This window comes from Phalacrocorax carbo, chromosome 12 (assembly GCF_963921805.1).
Source record: "Phalacrocorax carbo chromosome 12, bPhaCar2.1, whole genome shotgun sequence".
NCBI lineage: Eukaryota > Metazoa > Chordata > Aves > Suliformes > Phalacrocoracidae > Phalacrocorax > Phalacrocorax carbo.
This window is the reverse complement of record NC_087524.1, coordinates 9,007,737-9,025,402: the sequence shown is the minus strand read 5'-3', so window position 1 is coordinate 9,025,402 and position 17,666 is coordinate 9,007,737. Positions and strand designations below refer to the sequence as shown.

The following is a 17,666-nucleotide window of genomic DNA, read 5'->3' as shown; positions in this document are numbered from 1 at the left end:
TAGGCTGCCTGGGAGTGAGAGAGAGACAAAGTGTCAATAGCACAGAAAAGATCCAGACCATCAGCTGTTCTGTACCAACTCATTGTCTCCTTCCTCAGGTGACTGGGAAGCTGAAGATTGGTACCTACACTGGCCCACTGCAGCACGGCATCGTGTACTCAGGAGGTGAGGCAAGAACCCTTCTTGTCCTGAGGAGTGGCTCTGACGTGCCCTCATGGCCTTCACTCACTTCAGCTGTGAGAGGGCTTGTGCCAGGCACTAGGTGATGTTTTGTTTCCCAAAACACATTGTTCTGTGCCCTCTGCAGACTGCATCAGAAACTCTCCATCACCATTGTTGCCCAATGCAGGGAAGAAACGGACCTGTTCCTCAAACACCCTTTTATTCCTTGCCAGGGAGGGTCTGGGAAATGCCACTGCAGGGGTTGTGGTGGAGGGGGATCCACAGCTGGCCCAGTACAACATTCCCAGCTGTACTTATGGTGCTGCCACCACTGTGACCATGCTTGGAGGGTCCCCTGAGCCAGGGAAGGGCAGCAGGTGGATATACAGGGCTGTCTGTGATGCCCAGGGCTTCATCATTCTCACATGGGGTGAGAGGCAGCATGGCCTCTCTGCTGCTACCACTCGTGGGGGTGTGCATGGGCAAAGCTGCCCCTGGGTGAACTCTCAGGTGGGCAGTGCCCCATGCTGTCATGGCCAAGCTGGGGTGCTACATTTCGCAGGAGAGGTTTCTGGGGTGAAAATGCACCTGCTCTGTCCTTAACTCTGGCCCTCTGAAATGAGCCACACATTTCCTTTTGGCTCCTCATTCTGAGCCACGCCATTCTTCTCTCAGGCTCTTCGGACACAGTCTGTGACCTGCTGGGGGCCAAAGGGAAGGATATCTTGTACATTGGAGACCATATCTTTGGAGACATTCTCAAATCCAAGAAGCGCCAGGGCTGGAGGACCTTCCTGGTGATCCCCGAGCTGGCACAGGAGCTGCACGTCTGGACAGACAAAAGCGGTCAGCAGCCAGGCAAATCCCAGGCCAGGCTTTGCATTTATTTGCCTGGTGCTTCACCCCTGAGATCACCAGGGGACAGCTCACCCTGGCTTGCCGCTTCTCCTTTCAGCCCTCTTTCCCTGGGTCTGGTGGCAGGAGCTGGGGCAGCTCTCTGTGGCTGGCCTTGGAGTCCCAGGCCTTCCCTGTGCTCTTTACCAGGCTGCTTGCATGTGATCAGCCAAAAGCTGACTTGGCCAGGGGAGAAGCTACAGCTGGATGGGGTTGAGTTGTTCCTCATCCATCACCCTGCCCCAGAAACTCCTCTCCCTCTGCCCGTATGGAGTTGCGGCTTCTCTGGTAAACAGTATCTGGCAAGACACCTGGGTTATTCTTCCTGTTACGCCTGAGCCATGACTGCTCTCTCATCTGCAGGGAGTCTCTGCTCACCAACCGCTTCCTCCTTGCTCCCACTCCCTCTGCTCCTCTGCTGCCAAAGTGCTGTGTGTTTCCCACCCTGCAGCACTACTGCTTTTCTCCCAGGTTTGCCCTTTGGCGTGTAAATAGGTCTGGGGTTATGCAAATTGCCCCAGGGCTGGTTGGAAGGGTTTCGTGAGGACTTCGAAGGTTCAGCCTCAGAAACAAAAGGGTCAGCCAGAAACCAAGCCCAAAGCTCTCCCAGTGGCACAGAGCATGACTGAACCCTCTCCCTGCCCAGTGGCTGTGAGATGCCATGCTCCTTGATGCAGTGCCCCTCCAGCACCACACAAGGGGAGTGGGCAGGATGGTGGGTTTGCTTTCAGCTCTTTCCATTTCAACAGTTTAAACTTACCTTTTCCCCCTTTCTTTTCTGGATTTTCCAGCCCTTTTTGAAGAACTTCAGAGTCTGGACATTTTCTTGGCTGAGCTATACAAGTGAGTGTTCAAACAGTGACAACTTTCCTGCTGCCTCTCCCAGCCTAGCGACAGCTGAGTGGCTCTGACGAAACCTCGGGGGTGGGTTAGCGGCACTGCTGCCGGAGCTTTGACTCAGGCTTGGGCTCTGCCCACAAGATCAACCTTCCCCTCCAGACCAGCCTCCCTTCCCTAAGCCCCCATCCCACAACATCTGGTTCTGAAAGGCTTTTCACACCGTGTATTTACCTTCTCGCCTGTAACTAGGCATCTGGACAGTAGCAGCAATGAACGCCCTGACATCAGCTCCATCCAGAGACGCATTAAGGTACCAATCATAAAAATCCCTTTTCATCCTTTTGGATCCCACAGGGCTTGACAACCCAACCCCACTGCTCAGCCCTGAAATGCTTTGCTCTGCCTTTGGGTGGGCACGGCAGGCTTGGCAAAGCTGTTCTGTCTTTGTGGATGCAAATGGAGGAGTTTCTCAGCTCACTGGTGTCACTGGCAATCCTGAAAGGCAGCCTGGTCTGGAATAGGGTCTCCTTCCTCATGCACACAACAGCACTGACTGACGGTGCTCGCTGCTGCAGAATGGGGTGCTAGCACACACAAGCTGGGAGGGGCCATAGCCTCTGGTTCAGCCAGCCGTGGGATGCCAGCCTGGGGCAGGCACTGGCCCTGAGCCCGCTGCCGCCTTCCCCTCTGATGCCACAGGATGCGAGCACAGAAAGCCTTGCTGGAGATCCTTGCAGATCTCCTGTAGTCCCCAGCCCTCAGTGCACTCCACGTCAGTGTTGTCATGGCTCCACGCTGCTGCGTGCCCAGCACAGCATCTAATCTGCCCTTTGCTTGTAGAAAGTGACCCATGACATGGACATGTGCTACGGGATGATGGGGAGCCTCTTCCGCAGCGGCTCTCGGCAGACCCTGTTTGCCAGCCAGGTGATGCGCTACGCTGATCTCTATGCAGCCTCCTTCATCAACCTCCTCTACTACCCCTTCAGCTACCTCTTCAGAGCCGCCCACGTCCTGGTGAGTTGCAGACCCCGGGGAGGTGGGCAGGGGTCCCAAAGGTGTCTGCACTTCTGTTCATTAACACTTCTACAAGCCGCAAGCACCAGGAGCAGCACCTTGGAGGGCTGGGTGGCATTTGATGCACTGTGGGCCAAAGGGTCATATTCTGGGGTTTGCTCCTCTGTCTGTCTCAGGGAGATACCCTGGGACTGGGACAGCCCTTGCCATCTCCTCTCTCTCTTACACATGTAGATGCCACATGAGTCCACAGTAGAGCACACGCACGTCGACATCAATGAGAAGGAGTCGCCGATGGCCACGCGCAATCGCACCTCAGTGGATTTTAAAGATTCTGACTACAAGCGGCATCAACTGACCCGCTCCATCAGTGAGATCAAACCACCCAACCTCTTCCCCCAGGCACCTCAGGAAATCACACATTGCCACGATGAAGATGATGATGAAGAAGAGGAAGAGGAGGAAGAAGAGGAGGAAGAAGAAGAAGAATAAGTAGGAAGAAGCAAAGCATCTCTGAAGACAAACCATGATGCTAGCAGTGATCAGGAGCGGATTCCTATGTTGGGGCCCTTGGGGTGATGGGTTGGGGGGGTGTGATTCTTGCAAAGGCACATTTTGGAAGTGTCTGGAAACTTCTTGCAAATTAACACTAATTAGAAGGAGACCCTTGTTTTCAGTTTTGCAGACGGTTCAAAAAGCTGATGGATTCTGCCTGGGTGGTGCTGTCAGGTTGGACTGCCCACCTGTGCTGTCATGCTGCTCCCATTACATTTAGGGATGCTGCATGTTTCTCCCTTTCCCATGATACGTTTCATTTGGTTTTCATTTGAACGGTGTCCTGTGAACGGTTTTTGCCATTTGTTACATTCACTGTAGAGAAGGTAGGGAGGTGCTGGGCCCTGCAGGAGACAAAATGATCCAAATCCTCCTGCCCGTTGGGTTGCTGCCCTTAACCCTCTGCTTCTAGATTACAAAACCCCTGCTGCCTGTGTTAGCCAGGGTGTTGCTGTGGCTTCCAGCTCTCAGTTTACCCTCTGCTTGGCGTGAGTTTCTCTGTTGAAGTGGTTCGATTCCTCTGGCTGTCATGGATGGTGGTGGGATTCCAGCTCTTGCATATCTGCAGTTGTACATGTTTTGGCTTGTAGATGCTTGTTATCCTCTCCCAGTGTTTCAAAGCGCTCTTTCATCATCAGCATGTGATGCATGATTTCCAACGCATTTCTCAAACAGCTGAGCCGCACACTGTTCTCAACTCCTGTAGTTTCAGCAGTAAATATTAACCCAGGAGCTTGAAGCTACTGCTTTAGCATTGTGTTAGTTGGTTAGTTTTCCTACTGCCTATTACTGACCTTTCTGTCTGCTCAGCTTTAAGAAAGTGAGGCATCCCAAAGCCAAACCCGGCCACCATCTGGAGTGAAAGGGCTGTTATTCCAGGGTGCTGTAAGACACGTGTGTCTGCCCTAAACTAGGAAACAGCACATGCCACAGGGCCAGCCCCGCAGTGGGAGCCAGGGAACTCCAGTACAGCTGGCAGCTGCCCCCGCCTTTGGCCTGGCACAGCACAAGCGAAACCTCATCACAGGTTGCGGTGGGCAAGGCTGTGTCCCTGGCCAAGGAGGGTGACGGCTGAAGGCTGTCATGTGGGGACTAGGGGTGCCCCACGGGGATGGGCAAATGGTCCTTGTGCCTCAAAGCCAGCCTGGGGAAGGTGCAGAGCCGGCACAGAGCTGGGCAGCAGTGCCCTGCGGTTTTCCTTCATGTCATGGGTGCAGCCTCCCTTACTCCACCCTGTGCCGTTCACTGTGAAGGGATTACAACAAGGGCCCCCGTGTAACAAATTCGACTGTTGTTTCAGTACTATAAACTCATTTAATCTTTTTCTTTTTCCATTTTGAAGTACCTTAGAAGAAAATTAAAAAAAGAAAAACCACCAACATCTGATCGGGAAACGCTGCCGCTGCAGTGGCAGTTGTTCAAGCCAATAAATGATGATGTTTCTAAGAATTGCCTGGTGCGTTGTGGTGTGTTGCTGAGAGGATGAGGGCTGTCATCAAGGTGGCAGCGAGAGCTGGGGCTGGGCGGTGGGGGTCCCAGTGGGACAGGTGGCTGAGAAAGAGGGAAAGCATCTCCAGGAACTGGTTGCGTGAAGCATTGCTGAGCAGCGGCTGTTGTTGGAGCTGGCTTTAAGGTCGGGTCTGGTCCCGGGGGAGCAGGTGGGCAGGAAGCAGTGGGGAGGGACACAGGGCTTTTGTTACCCCAGTCAGCTTCAGCCTGGAGGCAGGGGGAGAGAGAAAAAATTCTTGCCTGGATTCAGAGAGTGAGGAGGGACTTTCTAATGGTGGGCAGGGCAACACCCCCACCCTGCCACTACCACCAACATTGCCTTTCCAGGGCTGATTCCCACAAGCATTACCAAGGGCCACTGCCTACCATGCATGAGCCCTGCCCAGGCTGGCAGGGGCCCCTGCTCACCAGGAGCTGCAAACCCAGATAAACAGAGCAAGAGTACCCAGGGAAGGCCAGTGCTGCTACAGCGACGGCACAGGCTGGCCTAGCCAAAGGCTGCGTGTACCCTGCACCCGGCTGAGACGGGGCCAGCCCTGGGGACAGGACACTGCTGTGCTCAGCCCACACCTAAAAACAAAGCAGACCAGACCGGGCCCAGCCATCAGAGCGGCCTCAGAAGGATACCCAGGGCCCAGAGTGCCAAACAGAAATGCAACACTAAGCGGCTGCAGATGGTGGCCAACAATCCACAGCTGACACGTCAGGGAGTGGTAAATGCCCCAAACCCAGCACTGGGGGTCCCTGACCCCTTGATTTTGGGGTCCAGCAAGCAGTTAATGCATGATGTCAGTGCACTCTGCTGCAGGAAGGGTTTGAGGGAGCTGTTCCTGAGCCCTTTCACTAAAGGCCATGCTGGGCTTGCTAAGTTTAAACCTCATTTCTCCAAGTATAGCCACTTGACTTTTTTTAAGCGTTAGCTCAGCAGCTGGGGAGGGTATGCAACTGCGGGAAGGGAGGTCTGGGGAGCTCGATGCATTCCTCCTTCCTAACTGGTCACCACAAATAGCTCACTCCCAGCCCAGGGCTATTTCTGACTGCAATGGGGAGAAGACGCTTCAAGGCTAGAGCAATGGAAAGTATTTGAATCTCAGTTGATGGTGGGAAAGCAGCAGGCAGAGCCTGCCAGCCACACAGGCACTGGTTGCTGCCTGGCCTTGTGCCACTCTGCCCAGCCTGCAGTGGCTCTGCAATGGCATTGCAGTAAGACACCACCAGGAGCCAGGGTGAAGCCTCTTGCCCCGGCTGGCAGAGGGGACATGGCTACAGCCCAGCCTGCACCTGTGGCAGGTAGCTGCCTGCACCAGCTACTTCTCCTGGGAAGCCCATGGCCTGACAGCACCTGTGTGGCCAACTGACTGCAGTGGCCCTGGGTGGGGGGAGCTAGATTGAGCCGCAGCAGCTGCAAGGCTCGGGCTCGCTGGGCCCACTGGCAGCAGGCCCGCCTGCCGCAAAAGGCCAGCAGGAGCACCGTGAGCGCCTGGGGCAGGCCCCAGCCCCTGCCCTGCGCTCTCGCTGGCCTGATTTCTGCCACTTTCTCCAACACCACACACCCACCCTCACTACCCCACAGAGCCGGAGGGCGCTCACAGTGGCTGCACCAAGCAGCATCCACCAGGGACAGGCACGTGAGGCTCACGCTGCCTTTAGTGACAGCCCTGGAGCCATTTTGTGTTGAGCACTGACAGCACGTCCTTCTGACTAGGTCACAGTAACTAGAGATGCTGCCAGCTCCTCTTGCTTACACCGTGTTCTCTCTCAGCACACAGCAGGCCCATTGCCACTGAAGCGCAAACCCAGTATCAGGGTACGCCTAACCATGATGGAGGATGCAAAGCCCTGTGCCAATCCCTGAGCAGCAGCTATTGCAACTGCAGCCCCTGAAGCCCCAGCCACCCAGCGTGTACATCAACAAGGCAATTTTGTAGGTGCAGAGCCACAAGCCCACCCTGGCCCTGCACAAGGATGCTGACCTCCAGCAGAACAGCCCTGGGGCCTGCTGGGCTGTGGAATATGTGGCAGGAGGGCAGGGCTGGGGCACAGGGCTGGCCAGGCACTGAAAGAACGATGCAGTGGCAGCGTGGAGGGGCGCCTGGTCTCCCAGGCCTTAGTACCATGAAGGTGCAAAAGATGACCTTGAGCATGACTCAAACAGTATGTGAGAACTGGCTTTTGCTGCTGGGGAGCCCATCGCTGCTGCTGCAGCGGCGTGGGGCCCAGCCTCGCAGGGAGAGTGGCATGCAGCTTGGGTGCTGCTGGAGCCTCAAGGACAAAGCGTCGCAGGTGCAGCTGCCTTCACTTTGGGTACTGCTCCCACCCTGCTGCCACAGCACAGCCTGGACCTGGGCAGCCAACACCCATCCTGCCTCCCTGCAGGGACCTGCCCTCTCACACCCTCCCTTCCAGGAGCCCCAGGCTCTCCTGCCCTGCTCCTCCTCAGCAGAGCCAGCCCCAAAGTCTGCCTTCACATTAATTCTACTTACACCCTGCTTGCAGCATCCCACTGTCCTCCACCTGCTGCCAGGGACAAGCACATGCAGGGGGAGCAGAAAGTCCTCACGGGACCTGCCACTGTCCCCATCCTGCTGATAGTAACACTGGGGAGCGAGGTCCAGGGGGATGAGGCCACCCTGCAGCACAGGAACTGGGACGAGGCTGCACTGGGTACAACAAAACCCCCCCACAAGGCTTGAGCAGATGCTGCCCCACTCATTAACATAGGGTTTGGCAGCTGAAGAGCTGAGCAGGGAAGAAAGCCCTGTGCAGGGAGAGCAGCTGGGTGAAATGGCTGTGAGGAGGACTGGGGTTGAGGAATGGCAGAAGCACAAAATGGGTGCCTGGAAGGGCTGTATCTTGCGCACAGGTGGGCCGTTCCTCCGCTGGCGTGGAGCTAGAGGTGATGCTGGGCAGGGACTAAGCACAGGCATGCTCCCCTGCTCAGAAATACATTTCTGTTACTGCAGGCTCGCACAATGCTGCTGTGAAGTCCCAGCGCCAGGGGAGCAGGCAGTAGCACCTAATACAGCGGGGACAGACAGACTCACTCCACCCGTAACTCCCATCCAACAGAGCTGCTGTTGCCACCAGCCATGTCCCTCACTGGTGACCCCCAGTCACGCACCACTTGGCAGGAACACATGCTACAGCTGGACAGACAGACGGCATCTACACTTCCAGACAATCAGACATGATATATGAAGAGCAGGTTGTAAATAAGGGGTTTTTATTAGTGGAAGAAAAAGGCCCTCACCCTTGACGGAACTTCAGAAAGTCTGATTGATGTTGCCACCAGCTTCCCAGATCCTGGTCACCAAAACAACCGGCACGGCCCTCCCCGGCTCGAGGACTTACAGGCCCAGACCCACCAAAGCGAAGAGCAAGACCTGGCTCTAAGGGGAACAGGATCCAGCCTCTCCATCCCTCTTGACAGCTGAAGCGGAGATTAAAGACCACTGATGTGCCAATAGTAGAGATCTGTGTCCAGGATGCCCGACATCAGCCCCACCACCCGCATGCCAAAATCTGTCCCTTGGAAATGAGGGGGAGCATGGAGGTGGGAAAAATGCATAAACTGGAATGTTCAACAGAAAAAAAATCATCATTTATCTAAAAAGAATTGAAATAAACAAAATGCTTTTAAACAAAATCACAAAATATACAAATAAATCTGGTACAAAATAAATAGGAAAGATTGGAAATCTACAACAAAATTGGAATAATTATAAAATTCATTCGTATGACAATCAGTATATGAAACGTATACACTTCATTCAGGATTTCAGTTGTGCTTATTCAGGTTTATGTACACACATGGAAATACTGTAGTCAGAATACTACAACTCTGGAAATCCGAAGTCATGTACAATATGATACAATTCGCAAAGACCATGTACGACGGCAAATAAGACGCAGGGAAGAGCCGGCTGGAGTGGCTGAGCGGGTTCAGATAGCCACGAAAACGCACTGCGGCGGGAGAGCCACCACCCTTCTGAGCGGGGGGACCGAGGCCGAGCAGCAGCAGCCGTGAGGAGGCTCGGGGCAGCCAGGAAGGACCCGACTGCGGGAGAAAGTTTTGGTGTGAGACCTCTGGCTGCTGAGCACCAGCCGCTCGCAGCTTCCAGGAATGCTCCTCAAGTATTGGGGTTTTCAGATTCAGTGTGTTTGGCATCCTCGTGCCTGCCCCATGATTCAGGTATCGAGGCTGGCTCTGCAGCTGCGCGTGCTGCAGCAGGCACATGCCAAGAGCTCCGAGGAACCTCAGCAGGGCCCAACCCCGAGCTGCTCATAAGCCACCCTTGTGCTCAGGTGAACATGGACCAGCTGGGACCAGAGCACTGGTGCTGGGGTCCTGGTGGGTTTCCACTCTCCAATTTTCATGCAGGCTGTGAGGAAGGCATAGTCCCTTGAGCAGCATCTCCTACCCTTAGTGTGAGGAACGAAGACAGCATGGCCGCAGCACTGCCCTGACTGCCGCACCTCCTTCTCTCGCCTTCCTGAACACTCAAGCCAAACCACAGCTAGAAGAGCAGAGGAACAGCCACGGCCAATGCCAGAGCAGCAGCCACAGAAAGCCATGTTGCTGAATCCAAGCCAGCATGATGCAGAAGGACAGAGCACGTACCCTGGGTAAAAACCTGCCGGCCAAACCAGCTCAGCCCAGCCTGCTGGGACCTGAGACTTTAAAGCAGGGATGATGCTAAAAGCTGATCCAGGCCCGGCCAGTCTGTCACTTCTGTGAATGGAGGAGCTCACTGGGAGTCCCCCTCCACCCTCCCTCACTGATCTTTCGGTCAATCCAGAAGGCATGCATTCAGCATTGGCACTTCAAACTAAAGGCCTATGATCCAGGCTATTCATCTGACACCTACAAGTTTCTCACTTGAATTTGGAAAGATTTGGTACAACAGTGATGCCCAGAGAATAAAAAAAACACCTCCTTTTGTAAAGCTCTGTGGTCTCCAAGCAGCTGAAATGGGATGCTAGACTGCTCCACCAAGCACTAAATGCTGAGACAAGCCCTTCCTCTCCAAAAAAATCCTGCTATGAACCAACTGCCACACTGCTACCAGGAGAAGACAACAGACATCAAATCTACCTCTGGAGCACCGGAGCCACCTGCAGCCTTTGCATGTTTCAGGCGTTCGTTTGGCTCATGACAGCTGATAAATCTCAAACCTGGCTCTGTCAGGCAGCTTCTATTGAGAAGGGCCAAACCTCTCCTCCTCAGGGGAGGATTAAACATCAAGCACTTTGTTAGACAGAAACCTGCACTGCAGGGGCAAGAGCAGACAGGGCACTGTCCTCTGCAGGATCCCAGTGATTGGCCCTGCTCAGAGGAAAACAGGGCCCGAAGGAGAAACCTCGGGAGAGCAGAAAGATGTTTTTCAGCTGGAGACAGACGACCAGCAGCTTTGAGTACCGTATTTCCAAGGTGCAGAACCGCTACACAGCCTGACCTAAGGATAACAACAAGATGTCACTTTGATTGAGTTCAGTGCTACCGATCTGTAAAACACCTCCCTCTGCCACCTGTACCGTGCCACAGGCTGGAGGCAGCTTTCCAGCACCCCCTTCCCACTCCTGCAGGTCAGGGAAGGGTGCTGGGATAACCTGGCATCCCAGGCTTTCTCCTAGGGAATTCCCTGGCCTCCCCAGGTTCAGCATCCAGCTTCTAGCAGAACAGCAAATATGCACAACCAGACTGAAAAGCTCAAACGTACCGCCTTCGACCCACAGCAACAGCATCCCCTCACCTGGACACGGCCTCAACGCCGCGGCCGTGAAACTAACCGTGGAGGAACGCAACCTAGCATGAAGCCAGGCTCCAGGACAAGAGCAAGACACCAAGTGGGATTGTCCAGGGGGCTCTGCAGGAAGCCGTGGACGTCTCCGAGTCCCCTGTGCTGCCAATACACAGGAGTGAGGACAGTATCACCACAGAGATCACACCAACAAGAGACCTGCAACTCATGGACCAAGTATAGCAACAAAGAAGGGATGAGGGTGGCTTCCCAGCCCAGCTTGTAGTATAGAGCTTGTCCTCTCTGCTGCTCAAGTCAGGATGAAGGCTGCTCCCTCCTCTTTGCCATGAAAAGATGCCTGGCTTTCAATCACATTAGTTAAGCTCGGCATTTCACTGCTGGGTCAAACCAACTCTCAGTATCCAAGGACCAGGCACTTCTTTGGGTCTATTTAGAGCCTCAGTGTAGAGCCAAGCAGTGGGGCGGGCAGCAAGCCCAGGTCCGTATCACACCGAGCCTTTCAGCACATGCTGGTTTCTGCTTTGTGCCAGCTTCGCGCATGGCAGCACACAGTATGAACGCAGGAACCCCTCAACGCTGGTCAGACACCTTTGGGATGAAGCCTCAAGTTAGCATCACAACAAGAGGTACTCTCTACATCATCCTTCCCCGCCCCCCAGCCCATTTTCTACTGGTAATCCAGACACTGGATAACTTGACAACTGGTACACAGGTACTAGTTTTAAAACCACAGATGTGTGTATTAGATATATAAAATATGGTACACCTTTCATGTGGGAATGATTTCTATAGATAGTGTATTTCAGCACAAGGAAGATGCATATTCCAGGGGGTCCTGGAGAACCCGGCTGTGTTCTCCAACACGTAGGATACTTACACAGGATGCTTGTGAGGAGACAGCGCTGCTCTTTGCCATCCACACCCCCACACCCTTCGGCTGAGCTCTGCAGAGATCACAGGAAGCACCACCACTGCCCAAGCAGCCCCTCGCACAAAGCTGCCTCTGTGGTTTTCTTTGAGCTGATTTGAGCCAGAGCCTGATGCCACCAGTGCCAAAATCACATCCTCATCTGAGCTGGGCCCTGAAGGCTGAGAGGCAGCAACAGCCGATGTCTGTGGGCCATCACGGGCACTTGCCCTGCTCCCCCTGAGCTTTCTCCAGTCTGAGGTGAGTAAGCGCAAAGGGCCATATCCTGAGGCTCCTACTCTTGCCAGCTCCACCCGCACAAAAAGGCACTTAAAAGAAAAGAAGAAAAAACAAAAAACAAAAAAATAACCCTGTGGTGAGGAAAAGGGGAGTAAGCCCAGGAGAAGAGAGGAGGAACAGAACAACGAGCACAATGAGAATGAGTGGCTGACCCCTCTTCCAGCAGGGCCCAGGAACTGCAAGCCTTGAGCAGCCCGCTCCGGCTGCCCCGCTCAGGTCTTGGCATCATCCCATCCCTGCTCAGTCCGGAGCAGGAGCCTGCGTGGGGGCAAAAAGAGTGTGAGAGGGAACTACAGACGACTAAAGGTTCAGAGCAGAAATGGAGAGCGGTGGAAGGACCTACCCCATGGAGCTTGCTCTGCTGGTGTAACTGGATGGGGGAAGCACCTCGTCCTGCCCCTCGGCCAGCCTAGGGGCCCCCGCTCCCCAGCCAGCCCAGACACCCTGCCAGCATCCCTCGTCCCTCTACGGGATACCCCATCCTGAGCTCCTCCGGGGCGCTGGCCTTCAGCTGCACAGGGATTTCAGGGGGTGAACAGGCTGGGACTAAAACAACAAGCACTTTGTAAACTCTGGAGGGTCTGAGCTTGGGGTCTACAGAGAGGCCGAGGTTGGTTTGCTAAGCCCACCCTGAGCCCCTCTCCATTCAGAACTAGCGTGCTTCATATGATCTCCACGTCACCAGAGTCAGTCTTGTTTGGAGAAAGATTCTCATTGGAAAGCAAGGACATTCCTTCACTCTTTACAAAGATTTGGCAATACACAGAATTTAAAAAAAAAATAAAATCATAGGTACAACAGATTCAGGTTCATTTCATTTAAAGGAAATTCAACCAACAGGAGTGTAAAAGTTATAATTCACAGTTGTGCATTTAAGATATTAGTGTTGAAAACCTCACTTCAAAGAACTCTTGTGCAAAATTGTATTGACAGTAGAAACCATGGCTAGATGCCCTCCCAGCCTCCCCCGGCCAACAGGCCATCGTCCACCCCTCTGCCTGCACCTGGAGGCAGACGGAGGAGGGGAACAAAGGCGGCAGTAGGAGTTGACATAGGAAGATGCAGTATCCTTTCTATGAGTCAAAGCCTTGCCGAGGTCCGAGGTCAAGTCCAACGATTCCCAAAGCCACCGGCTGGTGCCCTGTGCCGCAGTGACAACCGGCAGCCCTGCCATGCATGACGGCACTGCGGCACGGCATCTGGCATCTGAGCCCACCTGAATGCAGGCGGGCAGCCAGCGAGACAGAGAAAGCAGACCTGCTCTGGCAGGGCACAGACTCAGATGCCATGGCATCTCCATTGCAGTCGGGAGAGCCAAGTCCCGGTGCTGGCAAACGCTGTCCGGAGGCTCAGAAGCGGTCCTGAGCTGGGCGCCGGGCTCCTCGCTTGTGATGGTTCCCACCACGAGGGCTGGGAATCCCTTGCATTTATTAAACAGTAAAACTGTAAATACCCTGAGAACAGGGAGACTGGATTTTTTCCCGTCCGGGGAGAGGTCCATGCTTTGCTCTTCAAGCTAATTAGTAGTAGCAGCTCCTAACCCCTCTGGGTCAGGTACATATTTTCCATATGAAACACATCTATAATCAACTATTTTTATGGAAATTATTTTACTTTCCATTATTGGATCTGTACAAATGATGAAAAACAGTCATGCAAAAAATTGCCTGCAAATTTTGGAACAGTGCAGCATGGGCAGAAGCAGGAGGTATTTGCTTTGGGATCACATGGCTTTGGTTGGAAAAAGTGGCTTCTTTTTTTTTGCCTTTTTTTTTCTTTTTTCTTTTTTTTTTTTAAAGGGAAACAGACACTGAAACAAATCCATAACCTGATGCAGAAGACAGATCCAGCGAGCAGCCTCGTCCCAGAGAGAGAGCTGCCTTGACTTGAGCCTTCCCTCCTTCGGCAGGTTTGACAAAATGGATACTGCATCTCAAGTTCACCACTGTGTCAAACACTTTGACAAACTTTTACATTCAGCAACACTAGAATAAAAACTGGTGAGGCGAGTCCCTCGCTGAGGACAAACGCTGTAACATCTCAACATTTTGCTTTGCAAGAAAGGTGCAATATTGGCAGCTGTCTGACAACAAGCAGGGCTTAGGTCAGCCTGTGCCGATGCTGAGCGGTGTGCTCTTGGCGGTGGCAGGCTGCTGGGGATCAGAGCAAGGATGGAGACTACGGAAATGTGTTTAGATGTGACTCAAAAAAAGTTAATAAAAAGCTAAATGCGAGAGTAAGGTTTTGGGGGCCCCATTTCCTCCTCACTGGGTGCACAAGTTAGATACTGTGTGATTTCTATGCCCCCTTGTGGGGACTTCATCCTCACAGGTGGCTCCAAGGAAGAAGTGCACCCTTCCCATCAGAGAGGACAGCAAAAATTAGGACTGCTTTCTGAAGCTGAAAGAGAGAGGAGGAGAGACACACGCAGACCCAATCAGTTCTGACACCAAGTTCTCCAATTTCCTGCGGGGAGATCCTGCACCAAAATATTGCACCTTTCCAGCCACCATTTGCAAAGACAGACCATGGGAACTTGTGGTGAGTGCCTTCCCCAGCCTGTGAGCAGGGGAGATGGGGCAGGCACGCAGGCACAGAGAGCTCTGGCAGTTGTATTTGGGGCTGAGGGCTTCTTTAAGGGTCAGATGAGATTATGCAGGTGCAAAGAAAGGAAGGGAAATGCTACATAGCCAGGGGCCACGGAAGGGTCTTGAAACAGAGAAACCACAATGCCTGACTTATTAATCACTCCAGATACTAAGGGCAATGTTCACATTTCACTTGAGACAGCATTGGAAGGGGAGAGGATTGGGGGGGCATTTTTTTTCATTTGAGGACTTAGACTCCATCTGTGGGAGTGGGGAATGTGTGATGCGCAACTGCCATGGGGTGCCCCTTGCTTGTACCCTGTCTGCATTCAGGTTTTTGGGGTGGAGGAATTGTTTCTGCTGCCCAACACAGGGTGCCCTGCACTACTGGCAGCTGGGTGGGAGGCTCTCTGCTCTGCTGCCATGGTAATCCCTAAAACGGCTGTTAAAGGGGCAAGAGAGAAGGAAATGCACTAAATCCACTCAAAGGAAGGAATGTGGCTGGGAACAGCCTGGAAACGAACCTCTCCAAATCCCTGAAGTGCAATACACTCGCGTCCAGAAAGTTTTGTCAGTTCTTGGAGAGGAGAGGATGGTCCCGACTCCTCAGCAGAGCCCATCCTTGCACTGGCAGAGGTTTACTGTCACCTGGAGGATGTACTTTGGGCATAATTGTAGCAGCATCTTTTGTGTTAATACTAGAGATTGAAGGGGGGACAGGGACTGATGTTCTCTGTTACTTAGCAAAGACTACACATCTGCTCTGGCCAAGGTAACGATGCGCAGACTGCTACAGCACGCAAGTGCTTAATATCTTGTCATTTTGGGGTGCGCACATTACTTCACCCTGCAATTGTCAGGAACAAAAATGAAAAATTACCCAGTTACTTCACTATGGAAGATTACGTCTGGCTTTCATGTCACAAGACTGCAGTTTTGCTAATTAACTCCTTCCCCCCCAGTATCATCTTCAACATATACAAAGTTTTTGGAGGTTACAAAACTAAGTGTAACACCACTTTTGCCTGTTTTACAAAGAAGCCTTCTGAAATTTGAGAGATCATTAAATACCAAAGTAACCACTCCTTCCCTGAAACTTAACTGGAAGAATGTAGTAATACTCATCCCTTGGCCCTCCAGGTGGCTGAAACCAGAGGTTCCTTGAAGCTTGCTCATTCTTAGGACACAAATAACATACAAGTACCAGTTACTAACTTCTTCATTGGGGAAACAAAAAGGACCAGAGAGGGGTGAAAAGAGGCCAAGGACATCGGAGCCAATTCACAAAACCACGACAGAGCCCATTTGAGGTTCAGGAGGGACAGAAACAATTTAAAACTCTGCAAAATACTTTTTAAAAACATGATCTCTCTTGAAAAAATAACTGGAGGAGCTTTTAAACTTCTCCATATGTGTTTAAGGAGGAAAACCCAACAAGGATCAAAAATACAGATAAAAAATAAACATGATTCTACTTTGCAAGAAGTATTTTCATTGTTCTCAAGGGTGGCTCACCATTCCCAAAGTACGCCTGGGGCTTTAGTCTCTCTTGCTCTTTGCTCCTTTCTTCCTGTTTCTTCCTCTTCGCTCCCAGAACGGACGCAAAAGTCTTTGGTCTCAGAACACTGGATGCAGCACAGTGTTGCAAGCACATACTAATGGTGTTAACACTCGGGGAGGAGGCACGAAGGAGCGAGGGCTGGTCCTGCTGAGGAGATGGGATGGGTGGGTTGTGGGGAGTCAGCTCTTAGATCGCTCCTTCACTGTGCAGACTGTGGTTGGGCTTGTTGTGAGTCACACAGTTCTGTTCATTCAGCAGGTTTGCTGTTTCGTCCGGCAAACCGTCATGCAGCTCCGTAAGAGTCAGTTCGATTTTAGTGTTTTCACTGTCCGAGGACTGAGGTGTTTTGTCCATCCGGGATGCCATCAGGGCATTTTGGTACTGCTGTCTTGAGATCTGCTCCAAGAACAGAGGAAAGGAACAAAAACAGGCAGTCACACTTTTGTGTCTCCCATGGGACACACTGAGAAAAAGTGCCCTCCCTTTCCAGATCTCACTTTAACTTCCGTTTACCTGTTTCAATAAAACATCCCTGCGCTTTGCAAGCCTAGAGCATCCCAACTCAACACCACAGCATGGTGACACTTCCAGGCAGGATGGAAGCACAGACCTATGCGATCACCATGCTGTTCAAAGGCCGGGATTTATTCCTATGCAGACATTTTAAAATCCAATCTCCGTTTCCTTCTAACCATGCACATTTTTAGGGCCAGACCCAGAGTTCAGTGAAGACTGTCTCCCAACTTCAGTGAGCTCCTGGTGAGGCTCTTGGAGTCCCTATTGAGCCAGAAGGTCCAAGCTTTACTGCTCTTGTCTAGGCCAGCAAACACAGCAGGACCTACAGCCTTATTCTGATACCTAAGGACATTTGATTCTAGAAAAGACTGGGTTCTCCATAGAGATGAGTCCAAATTAGCAGCCCATTAAGTCTTCCACTGGTCTCTGCAAGAGGTGTCTGCACTCAGCAGAACAGTCATGCCAGGAGCTGGCCTAGAGCACAGAGTGTTACTGCCCATGACTCTCCAGAGGAAAGGAAGCCTATAGCCCCATATTTCTGCATATGGTGGTAGAGGGGAAAATTCTTCCTGGAGCCACAAGCAACCAGACCCATAAACTCCTCCAGGTTGGCCTTCTCAGCCAGGACAGGCAGCAGGATGCACGTGCACTGGCAGCTCCATGTGCTACAACAGCAGTGGGTAATCTCAGCAGGCAGGAAGGTGGAAGAGGTGAAATAAGACTTTTAGAAAATCTTAAGTTCCAGTAGCAACGCAAGACAGGGACTGGAAATGGAGAGAGTCAGGTGGACCAGGTCACAAATCCATAAGCAAAATCCAAACATGCACGAGCAGGTCACAACCCTCGTTTACAAGGTATTAGCTGAATAAATGCCCATGTGGCAGAGTGAAAACACTAATGTTGAGTACTCTGTCCTATGTGTAAAGCAGAGTGATGCAAAAAGAGGTATGCAAGTCTGACTGCAGAGACACCAGACAGTTTAGCATTCATTAGCCTCAGTGTGAACACAGTGAGAGTTGGAAGGACTCCACATAAACCAGCAGAAGATGAGCAGC

General features: G+C 52.5%; 2 protein-coding genes across 4 annotated transcripts in view; one reads left to right on the top strand and one right to left on the bottom strand.

Annotated features, from left to right (window-relative positions):
• Nucleotides 1-4,917, top strand: part of NT5C2 (5'-nucleotidase, cytosolic II) — a 62,407-nt gene extending 57,490 nt beyond the window's left edge. Inside the window, exons 13-18 of the mRNA XM_064464068.1 lie at nucleotides 99-165; nucleotides 838-1,008; nucleotides 1,848-1,899; nucleotides 2,146-2,206; nucleotides 2,737-2,913; nucleotides 3,148-4,917. Coding sequence (XP_064320138.1) covers nucleotides 99-165; nucleotides 838-1,008; nucleotides 1,848-1,899; nucleotides 2,146-2,206; nucleotides 2,737-2,913; nucleotides 3,148-3,405 — 786 coding nt within the window. The 3' untranslated portion in view covers nucleotides 3,406-4,917. The remainder of the gene's footprint in view (nucleotides 1-98; nucleotides 166-837; nucleotides 1,009-1,847; nucleotides 1,900-2,145; nucleotides 2,207-2,736; nucleotides 2,914-3,147) is intronic.
• A 7,822-nt stretch (nucleotides 4,918-12,739) lies between these two features.
• The window catches only part of CNNM2 (cyclin and CBS domain divalent metal cation transport mediator 2), a 123,876-nt gene continuing 118,949 nt past the window's right edge, over nucleotides 12,740-17,666 (bottom strand). For 2 of the 3 annotated variants that reach the window (XM_064464067.1, XM_064464066.1), the window contains one exon: nucleotides 12,740-16,491. In XM_064464067.1, coding sequence (XP_064320137.1) covers nucleotides 16,282-16,491 — 210 coding nt within the window. In that variant the 3' untranslated portion in view covers nucleotides 12,740-16,281. The remainder of the gene's footprint in view (nucleotides 16,492-17,666) is intronic. The other variant, XR_010374983.1, reaches the window with a different exon arrangement.